General features: G+C 43.1%; 1 protein-coding gene across 2 annotated transcripts in view; it reads left to right on the top strand.

Moving 5' to 3' along the window:
• The window catches only part of kank3 (KN motif and ankyrin repeat domains 3), a 126,355-nt gene that overhangs the window by 63,424 nt on the left and 39,733 nt on the right, over positions 1–23,198 (top strand). For both annotated transcript variants that reach the window (XM_039767087.1, XM_039767088.1), the window contains exons 2-4: positions 14,581–14,753; positions 17,337–17,425; positions 17,987–19,909. In XM_039767087.1, the coding sequence (XP_039623021.1) occupies positions 17,389–17,425; positions 17,987–19,909 (1,960 nt within the window). In that variant the 5' untranslated portion in view covers positions 14,581–14,753; positions 17,337–17,388. The remainder of the gene's footprint in view (positions 1–14,580; positions 14,754–17,336; positions 17,426–17,986; positions 19,910–23,198) is intronic.

The following is a 23,198-nucleotide window of genomic DNA, read 5'->3' as shown; positions in this document are numbered from 1 at the left end:
GTCGTTTAACATTAAGAATGTTGAGTGAACAATTAAATTTGAACAGATTTACCGTTTATCAAATTTTGACTGAACATTTGCACATGCGAAAGGTCTGTGCCAAAATGGTGCCGAAAAACCTCAAAATTGAGCAGAAGGACAATCGAAAAAACGCATTCCTGTGGTTCCCCAGCCCCCTTATTCACCTGACCTCAATCCGTGTGACTTTTTCCTTTTTCCTAAACTGAAAAATGTCCTCAAAGGACGTCATTTCGGGACTTTAGAAAACATCCAAAAGAGTGTAACGGACATGTTGAAGACTTCCAGCGCTGCTACCAACAGTGGGAACAACGTCTCCATCGATGTGCAGCTGCCCAAGGGAACTACTTTGAAAGAGATAACATTGATGTTTGAAAAAAATAAAAACTTTGGTAAATAAAAAATCAGTCTCATTACTTTTCTGCCACACCTCGTATTTTCATGATACAACTAACAGCGGTGTAATATTTGTTGGACGAAAATACGTTTGTCTCGCGCAGATTGACTTCATCGGTGTCCTCTTTTGCGAGATTTTTAAAAATTAAAACATAGTTAATCGTTTCTTTACATAAAAAAAAATGATTAAATAAGAATAAATAATTTATCCTTATTTTTCCTTAATTTATTTTTTCTCCAGCCGTCTGGAGTTTTTTTGTTTTTTCTGTCCCCCCTGGCCATTGAACCTTACTCTTATTCGATGTTAATTCATGTTGATTTATTTTGTTTTATAATTGTGTCTTTCATTTTTCTATTCTTTAATATGTAAAGCACTTTGAGCTACTGTTTGTATGAAAATGTGCTATATAAATAAATGTTGTTGTTGTTGTTGTTATCCTTTGTTTTTGGGATTAGAATTACTACCAAAAACCACACAAGGCATTTTAACAGTTGTTAAAGCACTTGAAAAAAAAAATGCAAATATTTCATCGAAGTTAGCCGAACACATGCAAATCTTATGGATGTAAAAATGATAGGATACCGCGACACCACACGAGTATCACACCTTATATTGTATAATGGGTTATTCTCATCTATCTTATACTATGCAGGGGACACAGAATTATTCCAGGTAGAAAATTGGGCGCGAAATACGAAAGTTTGAGAACCGCTGGTTTATAAGGTCTTATACTATATAACTTCTCCCCACCTTCTCTTCTATATCTATAACCTCAGGCAATTAGGTATAGTAAAAGACAAGCAGGAGTTAAGTTACACATAAAATAATGTATTATTGAGAATATTTATAAATAATAACAATATGCAAAGTACATTTGAATATTGGTAACCATGCAACCTTATAAAATGGTGATATGTAGTTTCACACAGACTTGTGTTACTTAATTTCTCTAGTTAAGTCGTCATTTGTGGTCAACTTTCTTCAGAACGGGCCGCATGGCTGTTTAAATATGGCTGCCGAGCTGTGCTCTTCATAGTGTTGTTCTTGTCAGTTCACGGTGTGAGATGCTTCTTCATCAGATGTTAGTAAGAGAGGGAGTGAGGTTAAGCAAGCAAACCTATAGATGTTCTGTCCAACCTTTAGAGCCAATAGGACGTCATGGTACTTCTGATACAAGCCAATTCCAAATAGCCATACTTCAGACCAATGGAGGAATAGAACCCCTTCACACACCTGCCCTCCAAACCATATGTTAAGGTAAAGCTTGGCAGTTAGGCAGCTTGGCTTTGTGTGCGGGTTGAGAGACTTCAGAGAAACATTAGCCAAACTTGTTTAAGGCACTTCTCCCCCCCAACTCTGTTGTAAAATTCAAAGAGACCCATTCCTAAAGGGAGGGTAAACATGAATGCTTCTCACTAATGTAACACTAATATTACATTGCTTTGCCTAAATTACAAATGAAGACATACAAAATATTTATCAAGTTATATGCAAAATCTCACATCACGACAGGTCTGCAGAAATAACAGAGGCGGGTTCAGTCCAAACCGGCCACCCCCTGGACTGGCGTGGAATTACCTTCATTAGGTCCATTCAGCTTCCTCCTAAGCGCACGTGTGTGACAGTGTGTATGGACTGTCTGGTGTCTGCCTGCTGCGTGGGAACTGAATTGGGATTGTTTGTCGACCTTTGGGAGAAGGAGCGCTCCTGATCCCGTCACTCTTCATCATCAGGGTATACCAGTCGTACTGTTCTTTACATTTACTTACTGATCTCTCGATTATTTAATCACCATCATTTCACTACATTGGTTGCCGTTTTCTATCGACTTTGTTACGGACTTCATTGTGAGTGGTTTTTGTTCGTTGTTTGTTGTCACTTAGTTTGTGTTTATTGTAAATCACTGGAAAGGGAACTGAGGTGGCATCGTTTTAGTTTGCGTAGTGTCAGAAAAACAACGAAGAAACGTTGTAAAGGTTTAGGGCAGCCACCCGTATAATATGCCCTGGCTGCAAAACGGTGAAGTTTTAACAGAGTTGTACATAATGCTGAGTCCAAAACAGAACTGAATAGGTGGCGGTAAGATGGCGGCTTTAAAGGATGGTGGAAGAAGTGAGGTCATTGATGCCAGAAGTAACATCATCACAAACACTGAGACCAGAAGTGACGTCATCAGGGGGATTTCCTGAGAACGGTCTGCAAGGAACTGAGAGAGACAGTCAGTGCACTCCGCCACCCCCTGGTCTGGTGTAGAATTGCAATTACTCAAGCCCTTTAGCTGCCTCCTACTTGCACGTGTGTGACAGTAGTTAGATTTCATTTACTGTTGTTTAATACAGTCTTCATTTTCTGTTTTAATGCCGTTTGCTTCTTTGTCTCTGTGAGGGAGTGTGCGTGAGTCGCGCCAAGGCTGGGTGCGTTCCTGGGGTCCCCACCAAATACCCTGCGTGGAGTTTGCATGTTCTCCCCGTGTCTGCGTGGGTTTCCTCCCACAGTCCAAGGACATGCAGGTTAGGTGCATTGGCGATCCTAAATTGTCCCTAGCGTGTGTGCTTGGTGTGTGTCCGTGTTTGTGTGGCGCCCTGCCCTGGGTTTGTTCCTGCCTTGCGCCCTGTGTTGGCTGGGATTGGCTCCAGCAGACCCCCGTGACCCTGTAGTTAGGATATAGCGGGTTGGAAAATGGATGGATGGATGGATGGATAAATGAATCACCGTCAATAGGCGGTGTGAATCTTGGCTGGATTTTTAGACCACTACACTCTTCCTCTCCATAAGCTGGACTCTTTTTCTTTGCCAGTTGAACCCCCTCTGACTTTAGACCAGTGGTTCTTCAAGTAACCCAGCTTTGCCTTTTTTTGAGTCTTCTAAACTCAGAGTCATCACGAGGGTCAGGAGTCCTCCCTGGAGAATCACCGGTAACAGTCATCATTCCCCCTTAAAGAATCGCTAACAGTCATCATGAGGGATTGGGTTGCCTTGGAGTTTTCCATTTCTTCTCCCTACCACCTTTCTCGTCTTCCACTCCCTCTCCGTAAGCTGGACTCTCTTTCTTTGCCAGTTGAGTCCGTTGCCCAGCTCACCCTCCAACTTTTCACAACACAATTTTGCCTTTTTTTTGAGCCTTCGAGGTCCAGAGTCATCACGAGGGGCAGGAGATCCCCACCTCACCCTGAAGAATCACTGCCGACAGTTGCTGACAGTCATCCCGGGGTGGATGGCAGTTCCCCCTTGGAGTTTCCCCATCATCTATCATCCCCTTGAAGAATCGCCAACCGACATATAATGGTGTTTGCTTAAACGACCCAAGGTGACCCGTCGCAAGACACTCCACAAACCGTACGCGACTCTTTCCTATTGAGAGGACCCCCTTCCCGGAGAATCATTGCCGACCATCATCAATCTCCCCTGAAGAATCGCTGACAGTCATTCCAGGGAGGATGGCAGTTCCCCTTAGAGTTTCCCCATCATCAGTTATCCCCTTGGAGAGTCGATGACACGTGTGCAATGGTGTTTGCTTAAACTACCCACGGCGACCCATCACGAGACGCTCCACAAACCGTACGTGACCCTTTCCAATTGATTACCGTTGAGAATCACGACTCTGTGTGACCCAAAATTGCACAACAAAAATGACTGTCCATATCTTGCTGGAGTCTTTGTTGGAGGATCTTAAACATTCCCTTGCTAACCTGTGAAACTGTTTGAGAATTTTGAACGTTCTTCTCCATTTCTGTGCTTGGATTTCTCTACAGGCTTCCAGAACAGTCCATTGCTGGGGACATTCATAAAATGTTTAGGTTGCTTGGCCTTAGGAGCTTCACCACAGTGGCTTGATCATTTACACTAAGGTGTTAAGTTTACCAGCTTTGTAAATAAGAAACCAAAGACCGACTTCAGCTCAAAGCCCCCATTGACCCTGACAGTGTGGCAAGAGTGACCGACCCCTGGAGCGCTGGTCCTCTCACTCCTTTACGGGGCCACCTGACTGCCTGACCTCCTTGGTGTTACCATTCAGGTTGAAAATGGATGTTTTGTAGCCATTTCCTTAAGGAGAAGCCATATTGTGTACCGTTGTCAGGGTTACATCCCATGTTTCTGGGGGTGTGGTCTCCAGGGTCATGACCTTGACTTAATCGACAGCCAGCATAAAAGGTCAGCCTTGCGCTAGGAGTCTTACCCAACCTGCAGACTCAATTCTTACAGTAATTTTGACTTTTAGTGCGCTTACCTTTCTTGTCTTGCCTTAGTTTTCGACTTATTGTGTGTTATTTGACTCTCGTCTGGGTTTCGATCGGTTTGGTGTATTTTTATTTTCTTTGGTTTTGCCTTTTGCTCGCATCTCCCAGAAAATGTGTTGTGTGACCAAAATGACTACAAATCTCCTTCAATGAAAGTCTGCAATGGGCACTTTAATCACGATGCCTGAATTGAATGATTTGTAATTTCAAACTGTGGAACAGAAGGAGAAGTCGAGGAGAAATGTCTCTTTGCCCCAAACATTACAGAGGGTACTCTACAGTATATGTGAAGGCACCTAAATAGGAGCAATCTAGTGTAACTAAACCTTCTTTTCTGGGAAGACAAAGCCTCTTGGAGACATGAGGCAGGGTACACTTATGGGCTGTGATAGATAGGGGGCGCTATCGCTCCCTTGAATCCCTGTCCACGACTCCAGACACCAGGTAAAAGTCCAATAAGTGACTTTATTTAAATGCCACAGTGCACAAAGCACCCTCTCCTCCACTATACTCATATAAATCACAATTAATAACAATAAATCAATTCTCCACTCCCAGACGCGTTGCCACCCTTACACCCAGCTCAGCTCGCCTTTTAAATACCCTGACCCGGAAGTGTTCTCAATCCCCACCAGTCCATGTGATCTTGTATCACTTCCGGGTCAGGTAAAATGTTCTTTTCTTCACCCCGGAAGCCCGTCGATCTTCCTTTGACGAACTTCCGGGTTAAAGGGCACAAAGAAGCCTCCCTCTTGCGGTCCCTGTGGTATCCAGCAGGGTCTTGTATAAAAACTACATGTCCCATGACTCCCTGCTGGTCTTTGGGGCACCTCCATACTGCAGGGAGGGCTCCATCTGGCAGCCTGGGTCATCCACATCTCACAGGGCACAGATGCCCACTCTAATAGAGGATGAGCGACGATGAAGGAAACCCGTAAGAACACAAGGAGAACATGCTTGACTTCATACAGATTAACTGCAGTGCACTCGAAAACCAATCAATATGACTGAAGCTGTGGCAGAGCGGTGACCAAAACTATGGGGAGATTCAGTCAAAAGAGGCCCCCAGATATTCTGTTCTAGCTCCCGTTAGGATGAAGCAATCTGAGCCAAACAAATCCGCTCTACACCTTGACGAATGTGTCATCGATTGGATTATATGCGATGCTGGAAGTGGTATTTGTACCCTGCCAGACACATTTTAATGCGACGCTCCATGTTCTTGAACATATTGGCAAGCGTCTCGGGTGGGGAAATAACAGCAATTTCATGTTGGATGTTTTCCTTCAAATCTTCCACAGTGCGAGGCTTGTTCCGATAGACTTGTCCTCTGAGCAGACCCCAGAGGAAGAAGTCTAGTGGCGACTGTGGTGGCCAAAGCCCCTTTGAAATGACCATGTTTGCCGATGAAGGACTCCATTTCTGCCACGCTCCTTGCCAATGTGTGACATGTTGCTCCGTCTTGCTTGAAGTAACCTTCCATTAACTCATGATCATCCAGTTGATTCTGACATCGCTTAATGGCCCAATAGGTTTGCACCATGAAGACGCGCTGCTCAATACGGTACACCGCCATCCTGATGAGAAGTCAAGTGACTGAGTGAAGGAGTCCGGGCAGACGGTAGGCACCCAGAAGTTACTAATGGAGGTTAAACGTTGCTACGGCTGTCCGGCGCCCACCTCATCGCTCCGACGCAGGGGCATCCCAGCTTGTTCGAAGTTCCACATACTGAGGAGCACATTGCACGTCATTTCGTTCAGATTGCTTCGTCCCAGCGAGAGTTATTACAGAATATTAAGGGCCTCTCCCTGTAAATAAAAATAACAACATTCAGTGCAGCAATCCATCCATTCATCCAATACAGGGTCGTGGGATCATCTTATATATAAATGTCTACGTGAGGAAGTGTGTGTGTCTGTCTGTTCGGCCCAGAAGTGCGAGGCTACAGCATGAAGCTCAAAGAGCCAGCAAGGTGGCCCCAAGTTAACAAGTGAGAAGAAGAAAGACGTACGAGGCTACAGCATGAAGCTGGAAGAAAGCGACTCCATCACCAAAGTGAGACCGCCGAGGAAAGACAAACGAGAGAGAAACTCGCTTAGTCACCAATAGACAACGGGGGACGAGCACACCCAAAACGAAACCTCCGATGAGAGAGAAACTCGTTTAGTCGCTGATAGACAAGGGGGGACAAGCACGTCCGCAAAACGTTTTTAAGTAACCCAGATTTGCCTTTTTTTGAGTCTTCAAAACTCAGAGTCATCACGAGGGTCAGGAGTCCTCCCTGGAGAATCACCGGTAACAGTCATCATTCCCCCTTAAAGAATCGCTAACGGTCATCATGGGGGATTGGGTTGCCTTGGAGTTTTCCATTTCTTCTCCCTACCACCTTTCTCGTCTTCCACTCCCTCTCCGTAAGCTGGACTCTCTTTCTTTGCCAGTTGAGTCCGTTGCCCAGCTCACCCTCCAACTTTTCACAACACAATTTTGCCTTTTTTTTGAGTCTTCGAGGTCCAGAGTCATCACGAGGGGCAGGAGATCCCCACCTCACCCTGAAGAATCACTGCCGACAGTTGCTGACAGTCATCCCGGGGTGGATGGCAGTTCCCCCTTGGAGTTTCCCCATCATCTCTCATCCCCTTGAAGAATCACCAACCGACGTATAATGGTGTTTGCTTAACCGACCCAAGGTGACCCGTCGCAAGACACTCCACAAACCGTACGCGACTCTTTCCTATTGGGAGGACCCCCTTCCCGGAGAATCATTGCCGACCATCATCAATCTCCCCTGAAGAATCGCTGACAGTCATTCCAGGGAGGATGGCAGTTCCCCTTAGAGTTTCCCCATCATCAGTTATCCCCTTGGAGAGTCGATGACACGTGTGCAATGGTGTTTGCTTAAACTACCCACGGCGACCCATCACGAGACGCTCCACAAACCGTACGTGACCCTTTCCAATTGATTACCGTTGAGAATCACGACTCTGTGTGACCCAAAATTGCACAACAAAAATGACCGTCCATATCTTGCTGGAGTCTTTGTTGGAGGATCTTAAACATTCCCTTGCTAACCTGTGAAACTGTTTGAGAATTTTGAACGTTCTTCTCCATTTCTGTGCTTGGATTTCTCTACAGGCTTCCAGGCTACCACCTTTCTCGTCTTCCACTCCCTTTTTTTGTTTTTTGTAACGTACGGTTTGTCGTGCGCCTCACGATGGGTTGCCGTGGGTAGTTTAAGCAACACAATTTTTTTTTTCTGATTAGTTGAAAAGTTTCTAGTAGCCCAGGCTTTTTACAGCACAGGCTTACACAGCTAGTATCATTATAAATTGCAGATATAGTAATATGAATATAATGAGAAATTGTAACATTTAATGAGTGGTGCTGCCCCCAGTGGTGCAGGGGTGGCGCTGCTGCCTCGCAGTAAGGAGTCCCGAGTTCTGCCACCATGGAGTATGCGTGTTCTCCTTGTGTCTGTGTGGCTTTCCTCCTGGTGCTCCGGTCTCCTCCTGCCATCCAAAGGCTGGTGAGTTGGCGAAGCTAATTTGGCCCTGGGGTGTGTTGAGTGTGTGTGTGTGTGTGTGTTTGCCCAGTGATGGACTGGCACCCTGTCCTGGGTTTGTTCCTGCCATGTGCACTATGCCAGCTGGTATAGGCTCCACCCCCAAGCCATCCTAGTCTGGATTAATGACATGACATGTCTGCGCCACCAACCCATCCATTTCCAACCGTACTTAAAGTGGAGAAGTTTGTTTTTTTTTTCCTATCTTTTCATGTGGGACCTTTGAAAGAAATCGTGGTGTGTAAGGATGCCGCGGTTTTCATATAAATTCCCAGAAAAGAGCATTTCATGCTGTGATTTTGTTTTTTAAAGCACCCAAATTAAAGAGTATTTTTCACTACTAAAATCTTAGAGTTTCTCTTTTTGAAATTTATAGGGTCCCGAGGGGCTGACACTGCTAGCGTCAGGCTTACGTTGACATTTACGTTCAATTGTTCAGTGGATGCTTTTTATCCAAAGCAACTTACAAAAGAGTTCAACATATCTGAGTAGTAGTATTAAGGCAGGGTGTTTCTGTCAAAATGTCAATCAAAGATGATTGATGGCTTGAGGGCCCCTTTCCTCTGATTGGTGGATTTAAATGATGCACCCTGCCCTGTAATTAGTGAATTCCAACCTGCCCCCTCCCTAACCCCGCCTTAATCCCACCCCACCGTCCTGATTGGTTCAGGGCTTGTGTCAAGTGCAGTTGGAGGTGTGTTCATCCCGCCCAGACCCCACCTTGATCCCAGCCCACCCTCCTGATTGGTGAGAGTTTGTGTCAAGAGCAGTTTGATGGATGGTACATCTGCATTGCCCCTTGTCTGTCAACACCTGTTTGTTGGCTGGCACCCCCTTCTCTGCCCCTTCTCCTGAGACCCTTTATATCAAAAGAACGACCTTGCCATGAACCCAAGGCCTGATCAATATGTCAGACATGTTCCTGCTCATACCTAGCTGGCCAGGTCTCCCTTATAGCTGCTCCTGCATATCCTCTCAACGGTGCTGGAGCGTGTCCCTGTATCTATCTATTATTTTAATATTATCACGAGATTAAAATATCTCATCTAACCTTTGCTTTATAATTTGTAAAAAAGGAAAGCCTTTTCAATCTAAACCGCTTTTAAATGCTCTCTGTAAGCTGCGGTTCGAGCGAAACAGCCTTCAGCATCTCACAGAAATTGTATCGACAAATAAATGTACATTGTGATATGATGTGTGACAGTTTCCAATTTCGCTTTTACTAATTCAAATAAACTCATTCTTTTTCGTTATCGCCTTTTGGTAAAGGCAGGCAGAGTGGCACACTGGTTAAGGCTTTGGACTTCAAACCCCTAAACTTGTGGGGTCAAATCCCACTGTGTGACCCTCAGCAAGTCATGTGACCTGCCTGGGCTCCAATCAGAAGCCCAAAAAAGAAATGTACGCCATTGTATCATAAATGTTGTAAGTCACCTTGGATAAAGATGTCAGCCAAATAAGGAAATGGTAAAGATGTCGTATGTGTGAAAACTCAAGCATCCTTACCTCGACAAAAATAGCGCCAGGAATTTGAGATAAGGAGGGGATTTCCAGGTTTCGTTTGTTGTCGAAAGCACAGGAGGCGTGTTTTCTTTTATCAGAACTCAAGGAGGACATACTGTTCTTTATTGTATTCAGTACGTTTTTATGCTTTTATTTTCCGGTGATGCCCCATTAACTTCCATTGTAAAGCGCCACTGCTTTTATAGAAAGAGCTTAACTTTAGAGATCTGTTTCAAGCTGCAAATGCATAAATAACGATGTTTGTAAAGAAAATATTTCGACTTGAAAAATTCCAAACGTATCTTTAAGGAATGAACTACCATAAAACCTACTATATTAAAAATTGAGAATTAAAAAATGTAATAATGTAATAACCAACGCACACATTGCAGTACCTTGTGACGCTCACTGCGTGGCTTTCACCTTCTGCAGCTCGTCGGTTGAGTGCGCAGCTTGGTATTTGCCTTCCATTTTTCTCTTATTTACCCTTGTAAACATGCAGGGGTGGACTGGCCATTAGGGCATTTGGGCAATGCCAAGTGGGCCGCGGACTCTGGTCTGGTGATGGGCCGACCGTTTCATGAAATACATTTTATATACTGATTACTGTTTGACATTAAAATTAATTTTCTAAACTACTAAACATTATCTGTCCGATACTGCAACTTATATAGTTCTATATAATATACCGTATTACGTCATCAAGTTGTTTTAGTTGTCAGTACACAACGTTGCAGTGAAAAATTTAGTCAAAACTGCCTTTCGCCGATTTCTGTTTCAATACCGCTACATTTCTGTTAGCATATACATTATTGAAATTTATTTGATCTCATATCTAGTATTTAAATTCTTCGGTACTAATTATTAGTTTAGATTATGTATTATGCATTTTATTATTCTCTGGTCGTCAGCGTGAGCGATACTTAGTTTTCAGCTGAGATTATTACTATGATGAAATAAAGTTATAAAGCACAGGACAGGAATTTTTCATATTAGGACAGAACATTTATAGTTTATCGTTACGTTAATAGAACATTTCAATCATGTGAGGTTTTCATTATAACTTTGGTTATCATTTATTTCTTTGTAAATGAGCAGCTACTAGCCTACCAGGGTACTGGCACTTGGACATGACATTGACATTTGACATGTACTCTAATAATCTGTAAGCCGTGTTTATTTATAAGCATGTCATCAAATTTTAAGTTGTGTACAGATTCAGTTTAGCAACAGTTTAGATAGTTTTCATATTATAGGCTCATAGTAAGTATGTGAGCCGCATACTCTATTACAAAAGTGCCAGAGAGTTGGCCCAATCTTGGCTATCAAATGAGAACGCCATCAACAGACACTTGGACATACAGTAAATCCAGCATATGCAAACTTAAGAAGAACAGGTTCGTAATATACTAAACTTTACACCCAATACTGCCCCCCCCTTCTGATCACACTGACTTAGCCACCTCCCCACCCAACATAATTTATGCTATATATTGCCTTTGATTCTTGTAAGTCTAAGCATTATCCTCTGATGAAGACCCCTGGCAGGGGTTGAAAGCTCAGGAATAAAAATTACTTTATGATACGCAATTCATTTTTTCTCCCTTTGTGGATATCCAGCTGCAAATATGCAAACCGTATCACAGACCTTCTCTTCTACAGGCATATATATATAGGGCGGTACGGTGGCGCAGTGGTAGCGCTGCTGCCTCACAATAAGGAGACCTGGGTTCGCTTCCCAGATCCTCCCTGCGTGGAGTTTGCATGTTCTCCCCGTGTCTGCGTGGGTTTCCTCCCACATTTCTAAAACATGCAGGTTAGGTGGATTGGCGATTCTAAATTGGCCCTAGTGCGTGCTTGGTGTGTTTATGTGTGTCCTGCGGTGGGTTGGCACCCTGCCCAAGATTGGTTCCTGCCTTGTGCCCTGTGTTGGCTGGGATTGGCTCCAGCAGACCCCTGTGACCCTGTATTCGGATTCAGCGGGTTAGAAAATGGATGGATGGATATATATATATATATATATATATATATATATATATATATATATATATATATATATATATATATATATATATATGTGAGGATTGCGCCATGTATCCCAGCCAACAACCCCAAACCGCCAGATGGAGCCATCCCTGCAACATGGAAGGGCCCGAATTCCAGCAGGGCATCATGGAACTTGGAGTTTTTCACCACAGCCTTGCTGGATACCATGGGGGGCCACCGGAGGACGCTGCAGGGAGGCCCAGGGACTTATACTTTCCTTATAGCTCGGAAGTATTTCACAATCGCAGAAACGGAAGGAATGATATACTTCCAGGCTGAAGAAAAGAGAAGATTACCCGACCCGGAAGTGTTGGATAATCACATGGACTGAGGGCTCAGAAACACTTCCGGGTCGAGGAATATAAAGGACTGTGGGAGATCCCAGACAGACGAGCTGAGTTGGGAGGCAGGGTGGCTAAGCGTCTGGGAGAGGAGGATTGTGATTTTGGAGTATTGTTTATTGAGAATTGTGGAGAGGTGTGTGCTTTGTGCACTTATTTATAATAATAAATCAAGTATTTGGGCTTTTACCTGGTGTCTGATGTGGTGTCTGAGGGTACAAGGGTGCAAGAAAGCCTATAATCTGTCACTATATATATATATATATATATATATTAGTGGCGGATTTAAGGATGGGAGACCCAAACAGTTACCCACTGCGGCGTCTTGCCAGGGAGCCTGAACAAAAAAACAGGAAAGTTAAAAGCCGTACTTCCCCTAAATTGCGCGGTGTGTACACGAAGTGGTGCTTTTAGTGTAAAATAAGGGCCGCCTGCTCCAAACATAACGTCAGTGTCTGATAATAACTTCTGCGCGCTTTCACCCGAGGCCGAGGTGTCCCATTTATGTAAGCGAATGGGCGTATGTTCTGTAAATTCTGCGTTTATGTTGCTGAAGAGGGATTCACTCCGTGAGGGCGGTAGGGTTGGGGCAAATACCCTGGATTGTCTATGTTTGACAGTCAGTGGCGTAGCTCGGGGCGGGGCGGGGCTTCAATTTGCTGCCCTCCAACATGTCTGAATATGTTAACCTATTTAAGTAGAAAATTAAAATTACGTACAGAGAAAAATTGAGATAAGTTTTGCATAGATTCGTTCATATATAGAGACACGTAATTTTGACATATATAAGCATCAACTAGACAAGAATATAGTATAGACGCACTGATAAGCCGTGTTCTGATTATTAGTTTAATATAATTACGCAGCGAGAACCAGAGCCAGTGTCGCGTACAAGTGATAGGTGGGGATATTTTCTGCGCAGAGCAAGAACGCATTCGGATTGATAACGAAATGTAAATTAGTTGTTTATCTTCCTAGAAATTCTTATCGGTGTAATGTTTATTTTTTGTTATTGTGTCAGAAATTTCAACTGCTGTGTCTGATGCCGTCACAGAAGGACAGTCTGAAAATTATTTTTGAAGCATTTGTGGATGAAAATCAGAGAATTTTACTTTTTTCATTCTTGAGTGGTATTTTTCCGAACCCTGCTGTTTACACTCGAATGCCGCCCCCAAAAATGTACCGCCTGGGGCGGATCGTCCCCTCCGGCCTCCCGTAGCTACGCCACTGATCAGTACAAACTGCCCACTATGGACACTGAGGGGGCCACCTAAGCCCAGCCCAGGGGTCAAAACGAGCTTGGAACGGTCGGTAGTGATGGATTCCTAATAACGCACGCGTGCGCACATTACAGTACCTTGTGACGCTCACTGCGCGCCTTCCAGCTTCAGTGCTTCATCAGCTCGGTGAAGGAGGTCGGATCACGCTGCGTGCCTTAACGCTGCGTTGAGTGCGAAACTTTGGGTTTGTCTTCAATGTTTTTCTTATTTGCCATGGTAACCCGTGCATCCAAAGTATTAATCCTATGAAAGTGCCGGTGGTGCATCAATGAAAAGGACAAAGACCACGACTGAAAATAAAATGGAAATAAAAAAGCGATCGGAAACAGTTAAAAAGCGTTAGTATACAGTCGGCCATCGATCGGAACATTTTAAAAGGATGAAGATTCTCTCTCACTCTTCAGTGCAGTACTGTATGTAGTTGATGGTGATGATGATGACGGTGAGATGATATCCTCCCTGCGATGGACTGGCGCCCTGTCCAGGGATTGCTCCTGCCTTGATCCCAAAGTATGCTGGGTAAGGCTCCAGCCTGCACCGCGACCCTGGTCTGGATTAAGCAAGTTAGAAAATGACGTGACATGGAGTTATTATTTTTAATATGTTTTATTGTATTTGGGAGGGTTTCTCGAGTTTTTCATAGGCATTGAAAGGTAAAACATTCTCACCACAAAGACAAACAATTGACTAGCTGATAAGAACGGCGTGTTTCTGTTCCCACTTCCCTAACATTTCGACCTCAGAGCGGATCTCGCTCGTAACCAGGGGGGGCTGCCTGTCAATCCCAAAATATAAAGCCTGATGAAAATGATACTCAATGAGGATGTTTCAGAGTCTAGTATACTGTGAAGGATTTTAATCGTGAAAGATAAGGATGTGTTGTGCAATTTAAGATGAATTATTGCCTGCATGGCACAGACTGGTGACAGCGCATGTTATGAATGATTGGCTTGTAGACTCCCGTCCAAAATTCCAAACATGAGATGCTGGTTGAGCAGAAACCTCCCTTTCTGTCATTTTGTGATATACGTTTGAAGTGTGGACTGAAGAAGTCACCTTAACTGATCGGCTTTCACATTCTTCTATGAGTGTTCTCTTTAGCTGTAAGACTTACAGTAATAACAGTACAGGGTGCCTGGGTGGGTGCAGGACACGAGCTCATTTCTCTCCACGCTGACTGAAAGCTCTCATTTCTAGGGTATGTTGTAACCTGCTGACCCTAACGGCCTTCGGAGGTGGAGGTGGGGGGCTCCGTCTGGGGCCAAAGATCCCATGAGAGGAAAGTGAAGTCCATCTGAGCAAAAGGTAAAGGAACTGGAAAAAGAGGAGCAAAGGTGGAAGCTGTGCATTTGGCATTAAGTCTGGAAAAGGTAAGAAACCTTCTGTGTATGTGCCAGTCATGGATGACACTTAAGATTTCACAACTTTGAATTTCACATGTACTGTACATTCCCAAGCAGCATACAGCATAAAGCTGCAGAACATTCAGAAATTAATGAATATGAAAGAATCAATATGTATGCAGTAATAAACACAAACCAGAAACTCTGATCTAGACAACCCAAAAAAAAAAACAAACAACAGGTCTTAGGGTGAAGCAGATACTGTATGTGTGTGTTTGTAACGGCACTACTGCATTCATTTTTGTGCTACCTGCATACAAGCACATGTGACATTTCATTACTTTCTGTTACTCAGCAAAATTAGACATTTTATATTAATTTATCATCACCGGTTATTCCACCTGGCCAAGCAGATAGATAGATGGGAAAGGCACTATATAATAGATAGATAAGAAATTCACTATATAATATATAGATGGGAAATGCACTATTAGATAAATAGATATATAGATAGATATGAAAGGCACTATATAATAGATAGATAGATAGATATAGGAAAGTCACTATATATAAAATATATAAATGGAAAATACACAGATAGATAGATACATAGATAGATATGGAAGACACTATATAATAGATAGGGAGATAGATAGATGTGAAAGGTGCTATATTAGATAGATAGATAGATAGATATTTTTTTTTTTTAAATGACCTTTATTATGAACAATAACAAAAAATACAGTCATAAGACAAACAATCCCAATATTCAGGATATTAACAAAAAAGTCTGTATTAGACAACCATCACTGCTCCCCCTTTACACTCCTCCTACTCCGCTCATAAATAATATAATCAAAAAGTTGACAATTCATTATAATACAAAGACCACCACTACTCCCCCTTTACACTCCTCCTACTCCGCACATAAATAAGAAAATCAGATGGTAATTCATTATAACACAAAGACCACCATTACTCCCCCTTTACACTCCTCCCACTCTGCATATTAATAGATTATTTTAATATTAAAATTAAACTTTACTTCGTGCAATGAAAAAAAAAAAAAACATGAACACAGCAGTAATATGCATTTAATAAATATGTTGCATTACTCCACTACTATTGCCCTGTGCACGCTTCTTACTCCACACATAAAGTACAGAATTTCCATATTAAATAAGTAATTCATAATTTGTTCATTAACCCACTATTCCCTTATACATGCCTCCAGATCCACAAATATAAATAATTGCTCATAATAAACACACATTTCATAATCAGTTTACTCCACCATCACTCCTCCTGTACTCGTCTCCTACTCCGTACATCGCTCTCCATTATACACACAGCATTGTATTCCCCAGGAGTCTCCTATTCTGAGCTTTCAATCATCCAGTATTTAAATATTTTGAAGGACATTTAAAGAAGTCACCACCCAGTCACCAGCTTGCCCTTCTCAACAGAACACAAAGCCCCCCCAAGCCCCCATAAATCACAGAAAGTCTGCATGTCTCCAATGAGTTGATGGTAAGTGAATTTCAATTTCAATCGGCACTTCACCAGCACTTTAAACATCAAGAGCACATCGGTGGTCTTTGAGTTTTTTTCTCTGTTCCTCCTGGTTTTGAGGATTGACAGTTTTGCTTGGCCCAGTAGATAATTTCCCAGCACACACTTGTTTCTCTGGGATAGATAGATAGATAGATAGATAGATAGATAGATAGATAGATAGATAGATAGGAAAGGCTATATCAGATAGAAAGATGGATGTGAAAGGCTATACTAGATAGACAGACAGACAGACATGAAAGGCTATACTAGATAGATAGATAGATATGAAAGACTATATAATAGATAGGGAAGGCACTATATAATAGATAGAGAGCTAGATAGATGTGAAAGGCGCTATATTAGTATTAATATTATATTATTAATTTATCATCACCAGTTTTTACACCTGGTAAAGTAGATAGATAAATGCTGTATATAACAGATAAATAGGAAAGATTGATAGATGGATTGAACAAATAAACTTTACTTTTCCCCAGCAAGATTTTTTTTTTTTACAGAAACAAAATAATAATAATAATAATAATAATAAATTCAGACTTTTAATATTATGAAATATTAAATTTAAAAACTAATTACAAGTAAATATGTTATTAACTATAGTGCAAAAAAAAAACACAAAAAATTTGTTTTGTGGAAAAAAATAATGTGATGGGGAGAAATGGTTTCATTTTTTGAATTCAAAGTCCCAAAATATAGAAAGTTCAACAAGAAATAATCAAAGCAATATTTTCAGTGACTTGTATAACTGTGTAATGAGGGAAGTTGAAACATTAAAAACTCCCACACCATGTGAATGCAGCAGTGGTGGTACATGCAGACGAGAGGTGACCTCATCAAAGTGACAGTCACATCCTGCAGTGCTTTAGTAAGGCAGAGTGAACTCGAAGAAGAATTTTGCTCCCCTTTGCCCGGCGTGTGGGAGGCAAACTGAGGTGGCTTGAGCTGATTGCAATGAAGTTTTGAATAATAACTGTCAGTGTTAATGTGCTGCATTGCTATGCAATCAACTTTTTTTTTCTTTAATTTATTTTGGAGGTGAGGGGATTGATCTTCCCTTTACTAGCTTTGAAGAAACTAATTGAAGAAGATGGCCCAGTCCTTACAGCTCAACCAGAAGCTCCCAGGTTTGGTGCCTCTTTTGTTTCTTTAATCTTATTTTATCAAAGTAGAATAATAATAAAATGTCTTATATATTGCCTTTTCTATTCTATCTATCTATCTATCTATCTATCTATCTATCTATCTATCTATCTATCTATCTATTAATTATATAATGCCTTTCATATCTATATATCTATCTATCTATTATATAGTGCCTTTTATGTCTATCTGTCTTCCACCTCACTTAATCCAATGTGAGGTCATGGAGGGTAACTGATCCTATCAACATTGATGCTCGGTCCAAATCACTGAGATCACATTTTTCCCCCATACCGGTGCTTGATGTGCACTGAAGCTCCTGACCTGTGTCTTCATAATTTTATGTATTGCACTGCAGCCACATGATTGGCTAATGAGATACTTGCATGGATGGACAGGTGTACAGATGCCCTTAATTATCTGCTCAATGAGTCTATGTGATTGCTCAAACCCCACCATCCCCAGTTATAAAGTGATTACATCTAACTGGTTTGAATGACCGGTTTCAGGTTTCTACTCACCTAATGAACTTTGTTTCCTTTTAGATCTGGGAGGCACATTCCTCTATGCTCCCCAAGAAGACCAAGGAGGCTCTTATTCCGTGCAGACTCCTTATGGCTTTCAGCTTGATTTGGATTTTCTCAAGTATGTGGAAGACATTGAAAGTGGCCAGAACCTGCGAAGGGTGCCTCATCTTTCCCGCCGTGGGTCAAGGCCATCCAAATCTTCATCGCTGTCTCAGAGAAGCCCTGGGGGTGGAGGACAAACCAGTGGATGGACCTCCACAGAGTCCCTCTCATCTGCAGCCAGCGAGGACGGACGTGCTCCACCGTTGCCTCCACCGCGTGTCCGCACTCTTTCCACCCCTTCAGAGTCCAATCCCATATCTCCACCTTTGCCAGTGGTTACATCAACAGCTTCCACTAACCCAAATCTTCCACCACAGCCACCAGTTCGCAACCCCAGAGTAGAGAGGACTTTACTGGAAACTAGCCGGCGACTGGAACAAGAAAAAACTCAATGGGAGCTACAGAGTGCTTCGAGCATTCAGCTCACAGACCCACCAAGAGCAGGCATGGGGGCTAGGATAATGGTGAAACCCACGCCCTCCATCAGTCCAGGTGTGCCCTCACAGGTGCCATCTGTAATGTATACAGGAGATGTTTTATCAGCTCCTGCTACACCAAGTCAGTGCCTGGCTCCCTGGTCAAGAGCAAGTCCTCATAATTCTGGCCGCAGCACCCCGGCTTCCTCATGCACACAGACAGCACCTCAGATTCCACCAGCTCAGCTTCAGACAGTCCGGGAACAGATGGCAGCTGCCCTTCACCAGCTGAAGGACATGGAGCAACGAGTTAAAGTGATTCCAGTGCTGGAGGAAAAAATTGCCAAGCTACGAGAAGAAAAGGAGAAGCTCCTGTCAACCCTTAACAGCAAGACCCAAACCTCTGAGCAGACATCCTGCAGTGTTGTCAACAATTCAAACGACAAAGAAGATGAAGAAGCCCACAAAGTGTCACCCGCGAGGCAGAGCAAGCTGGCAGAATTACGGAAACTGACAGAGAAGCTCGGAGGCAGTGGGAGTGAGAGGGATGAGAAAGGAGAAGGAGATGGAACCCAGCAAAGTGTTTCAGAGGCCACAGGCGCTTCTGGGATGCAGAAGAGGACCATCGCAGTAGGAGATGATCGCCTACTAGAGGAAAAAGTTCTTTACTACATCTCAGACATGACAGAAATTGGGGTGACCACTGACCAAATGGAGACTGCCGAAGTCGGAGTCGCAACCGAGGGAACAGAGACTCAGGAAATCGGCGTTCTTGCAGTTTCTGAAACTCGTGAGGTTTCGGTGTGGGTGATGGAGTCCTTGCTTGGTGTTCGCAGTGAGGCAGAACAAGAGATGGAAATCTTGCAGGATACCATCCTCCACCAGAAAGAAGCTATTCTAACACTGGAAAATCGTCTTGCTGAGGCCAATCAAGAGGTGGAGAGGCTGCAGACTCTGGAAAGTAACACGTTCAAGACGCTCGAGGACAAAGCCGTCCAGGCACAGGCAGAAACCAGTAGTGTCATGGTGGAAGCCGTCGTCTCCCTAACCTCTGCCTGCGTGGGAGGATCGATATTGGCAGACACGAGGAGTGTGGCCGTCAGCTGTTGTTCGGAGGTCAAGGAGGCGGGAGTGGGACTGGACTTCGCACTTCTGATGAAGGACCAAGAGGTTCAAACAGAAAGGCAAGAAAGTGGCATCCCAGATGGCCCAAAACTGGAAAGTGTTAAGAAAGAAGCTGAATCTGACCTGGTCCTGATGAAAATGGAGGTGGATGCGGAGGGAAGCAAAGCGACCAGCAAAGTTGAAGAACCAAGTGCTAATCTGAGGTCAAATGTTGGAAATATAAGTGAGAGAGTGGAAAAGAAGAGAGGAGAAAAAGGAGAAGCTATGGAAGAAGGAGGCCATGGTAGCGACAGCAAAGGTACGTGGAGATCTTCTAAGAGGGGGTGTAGATCATTTGCCCCAAGTTCTTACCATGTCCTTCCAGTAGTACTAGAGAAGCACATCCCATGGGGATGACACTTAATTCCCCTTGTGTACCCTCTGTGTGGTGTTCCTCATGGCAGGCCCATCTTAACAGCATTATAGGCCCCCAGGCAAAGCACACAACCACTCAGCAAGTCACAGCATACATAGATTAGCAACTGCCCAACATGCCCATGCGTGAACACGGCCCTGCCTCATGGGTGATCTCCAAGCCTTGATTTTCACTTCACGATGACCCAGTAGGTGCGAGCGTGTGCGTCTGTACTTTGCACCCGTTGCTGCCAGAATATATCCAACCACCATTAAAGGGAGGCGTGGAAAATGGAAAATAATAATCCTCAAGCCTCCACATTCACGCATTTCACTTTCGGGACTTCCAGCATTCTGCGGTGGGCTGGCACCCTGCCCAGGATTGGTTCCTGCCTTGTGCCCTGTGTTGGCTGGGATTGGCTCCAGCAGACCCCCGTGACCCTGTGTTCGGATTCAGCGGGTTGGGAAATGGATGGATGGACTTCCAGCATTCACACAAATTTTAATTGTAGCCTCATTTCTACTTACGTGTTGGCAACCTCGCGCATCCGCAGGCTTCGTGACTACGTGTGGTAGTGAAAGAAATTAGAAGCGCGATGCGCGCACGTTTAGGGAGCAGCTAAAATCTTACTCTCCATCTCACTAGACATCTTCAGCTTATTGTTGAAGAGTAAAGGGGATCATGTGTCCCTAATTATGCTGTAATTACTTGTATACCGTATATACAAGCGTTTACGTTCTCCCGTAGATAAGTCGGGGCTTGAGTTTATAATTTTATAATGTTGGACATATAAGTCAAATGCGGAAAGCTCACACTATTGGTCCAAGAGATTATGATATGCTAAAGCTCACCTGAGAGAGTAACCACGGAGACCACTGCCTTTTTTTTCTCTATGTATCGTGCCTACGTGACCACATGGTAATACCTGAATTATTCCGAAGCGACATTTGCACTGATTTGTGTTTTTTTGTATCTCACGCCCTCATACGCCTTTATCGTAAGAGCATCCCTTATCTACAATGGAGCGTTCGATCAGAAGAGAACATGAAGCTGGTTTTAAATTTAAAAGTCGTTGAAGTTTCGAAAGAAATCGGTAAGTGTGCTGCCGCAACAAAATTCAATCTGTCTGAGAAACTGGTGGGAGATTAGAGGAAGGAAGAAGATGATGTAAAAAAAAAAAAATTTAAGGGTCGCATTTTTGAACGGGCGTAGTAAGCCAGGGTCTGATTTTATGATCGGTTTCAAGACCCGACTATTACGAGAGTATATACGGTAATTACAGAGTAACTACTGTAGGTGTCATTACCTTGTATTTACAGTGTAACAATGTAATTCTGTGGTTATGCACTCTGTTGTAATTGTTATTTTACAGTTTATGCACATACGTACTTTTAAAAATTATGGAATAACAGTTACAACTGAATTTGCACTAATTACACAGTAAGTACAAGGTAATAACACCTCAACAACAACATTTATTTATATAGCACATTTTCATACAAACAGTAGCTCAAAGTGCTTTACATATTAAAGAATAGAAAAATGAAAGACATAATTATAAAAAAATAAATCAACATTAACATCGAATAAGAGTAAGGTTCAATGGCCAGGGGACAGAAAAACAAAAAACTCCAGACGGCTGGAGAAAAAATAAAATCTGTAGGGATTCCAGACCATGAGACCGCCCAGTCCCCTCTGGGCATTCTACCTAACATAAATGAAACAGTCCTCTTTGGATTTAGGGTTCTCACGGAAGGGCTTGATGATGATGATGGTCACGTAGACTTCTTCCTTTTAATCCGTCCATCATTGTTGGAGCATCATGAAGCTTTGAGTAGGTGGAGGTGGCGCAGGCCACCACCACAAAGAAACCGGAAAAAGAAACAGAAAAGAGAGTAGGGGTCAGTACCGATTTTAGAGCCACCATGAATAGTTGTTATGATGAATTGAACATACAGAGTGTATATAAATAATTACAGTGGTGTGAAAAACTATTTGCCCCCTTCCTGATTTCTTATTCTTTTGCATGTTTGTCACACAAAATGTTTCTGATCATCAAACACATTTAACCATTAGTCAAATATAACAAGTAAACACAAAATGCAGTTTTTAAATGATGGTTTTTATTATTTAGGGAGAAAAAAAATCCAAACCTACATGGCCCTGTGTGAAAAAGTAATTGCCCCCTTGTTCAAAAATCACCTAACTGTGGTGTATCACACCTGAGTTCAATTTCCGTAGCCACCCCAGGCCTGATTACTGCCACACCTGTTTCAATCAAGAAATCACTTCAATAGGAGCTGCCTGACACAGAGAAGTCGACCAAAAGCACCTCAAAAGCTAGACATCATGCCAAGATCCAAAGAAATTCAGGAACAAATGAGAACAGAAGTAATTGAGATCTATCAGTCTGGTAAAGGTTATAAAGCCATTTCTAAAGCTTTGGGACTCCAGCGAACCACAGTGAGAGCCATTATCCACAAATGGCAAAAACATGGAACAGTGGTGAACCTTCCCAGGAGTGGCGGCCGACCAAAATTACCCCAAGAGCGCAGAGACGACTCATCCGAGAGGTCACAAAAAACCCCAGGACAAAGTCTAAAGAACTGCAGGCCTCACTTGCCTCAATTAAGATCAGTGTTCACGACTCCACCATAAGAAAGAGACTGGGCAAAAACGGCCTGCATGGCAGATTTCCAAGACGCAAACCACTGTTAAGCAAAAAGAACATTGGGGCTCGTCTCAATTTTGCTAAGAAACATCTCAATGATTGCCAAGACTTTTGGGAAAATACCTTGTGGACTGATGAGACAAAAGTTGAACTTTTGGCAGGCAAATGTCCGTTACATCTGGCGTAAAAGGAACACAGCATTTCAGAAAAAGAACATCATACCAACAGTAAAATATGGTGGTGGTAGTGTGATGGTCTGGGGTTGTTTTGCTGCTTCAGGACCTGGAAGGCTTGCTGTGATAGATGGAACCATGAATTCTACTGTCTACCAAAAAATCCTGAAGGAGAATGTCCGGCCATCTGTTCGTGAACTCAAGCTGAAGCGATCTTGGGTGCTGCAACAGGACAATGACACAAAACACACCAGCAAATCCACCTCTGAATGGCTGAAGAAAACCAAAATGAAGACTTTGGAGTGGCCTAGTCAAAGTCCTGACCTGAATCCAATTGAGATGCTATGGC

The sequence above is a fragment of the Polypterus senegalus genome, chromosome 10 (genome assembly GCF_016835505.1).
Source record: "Polypterus senegalus isolate Bchr_013 chromosome 10, ASM1683550v1, whole genome shotgun sequence".
Taxonomy (NCBI): Eukaryota; Metazoa; Chordata; class Cladistia; order Polypteriformes; family Polypteridae; genus Polypterus; species Polypterus senegalus.
Note: the sequence above shows the minus strand (reverse complement) of the source record. Positions and strands in the feature narration are given on the sequence as shown.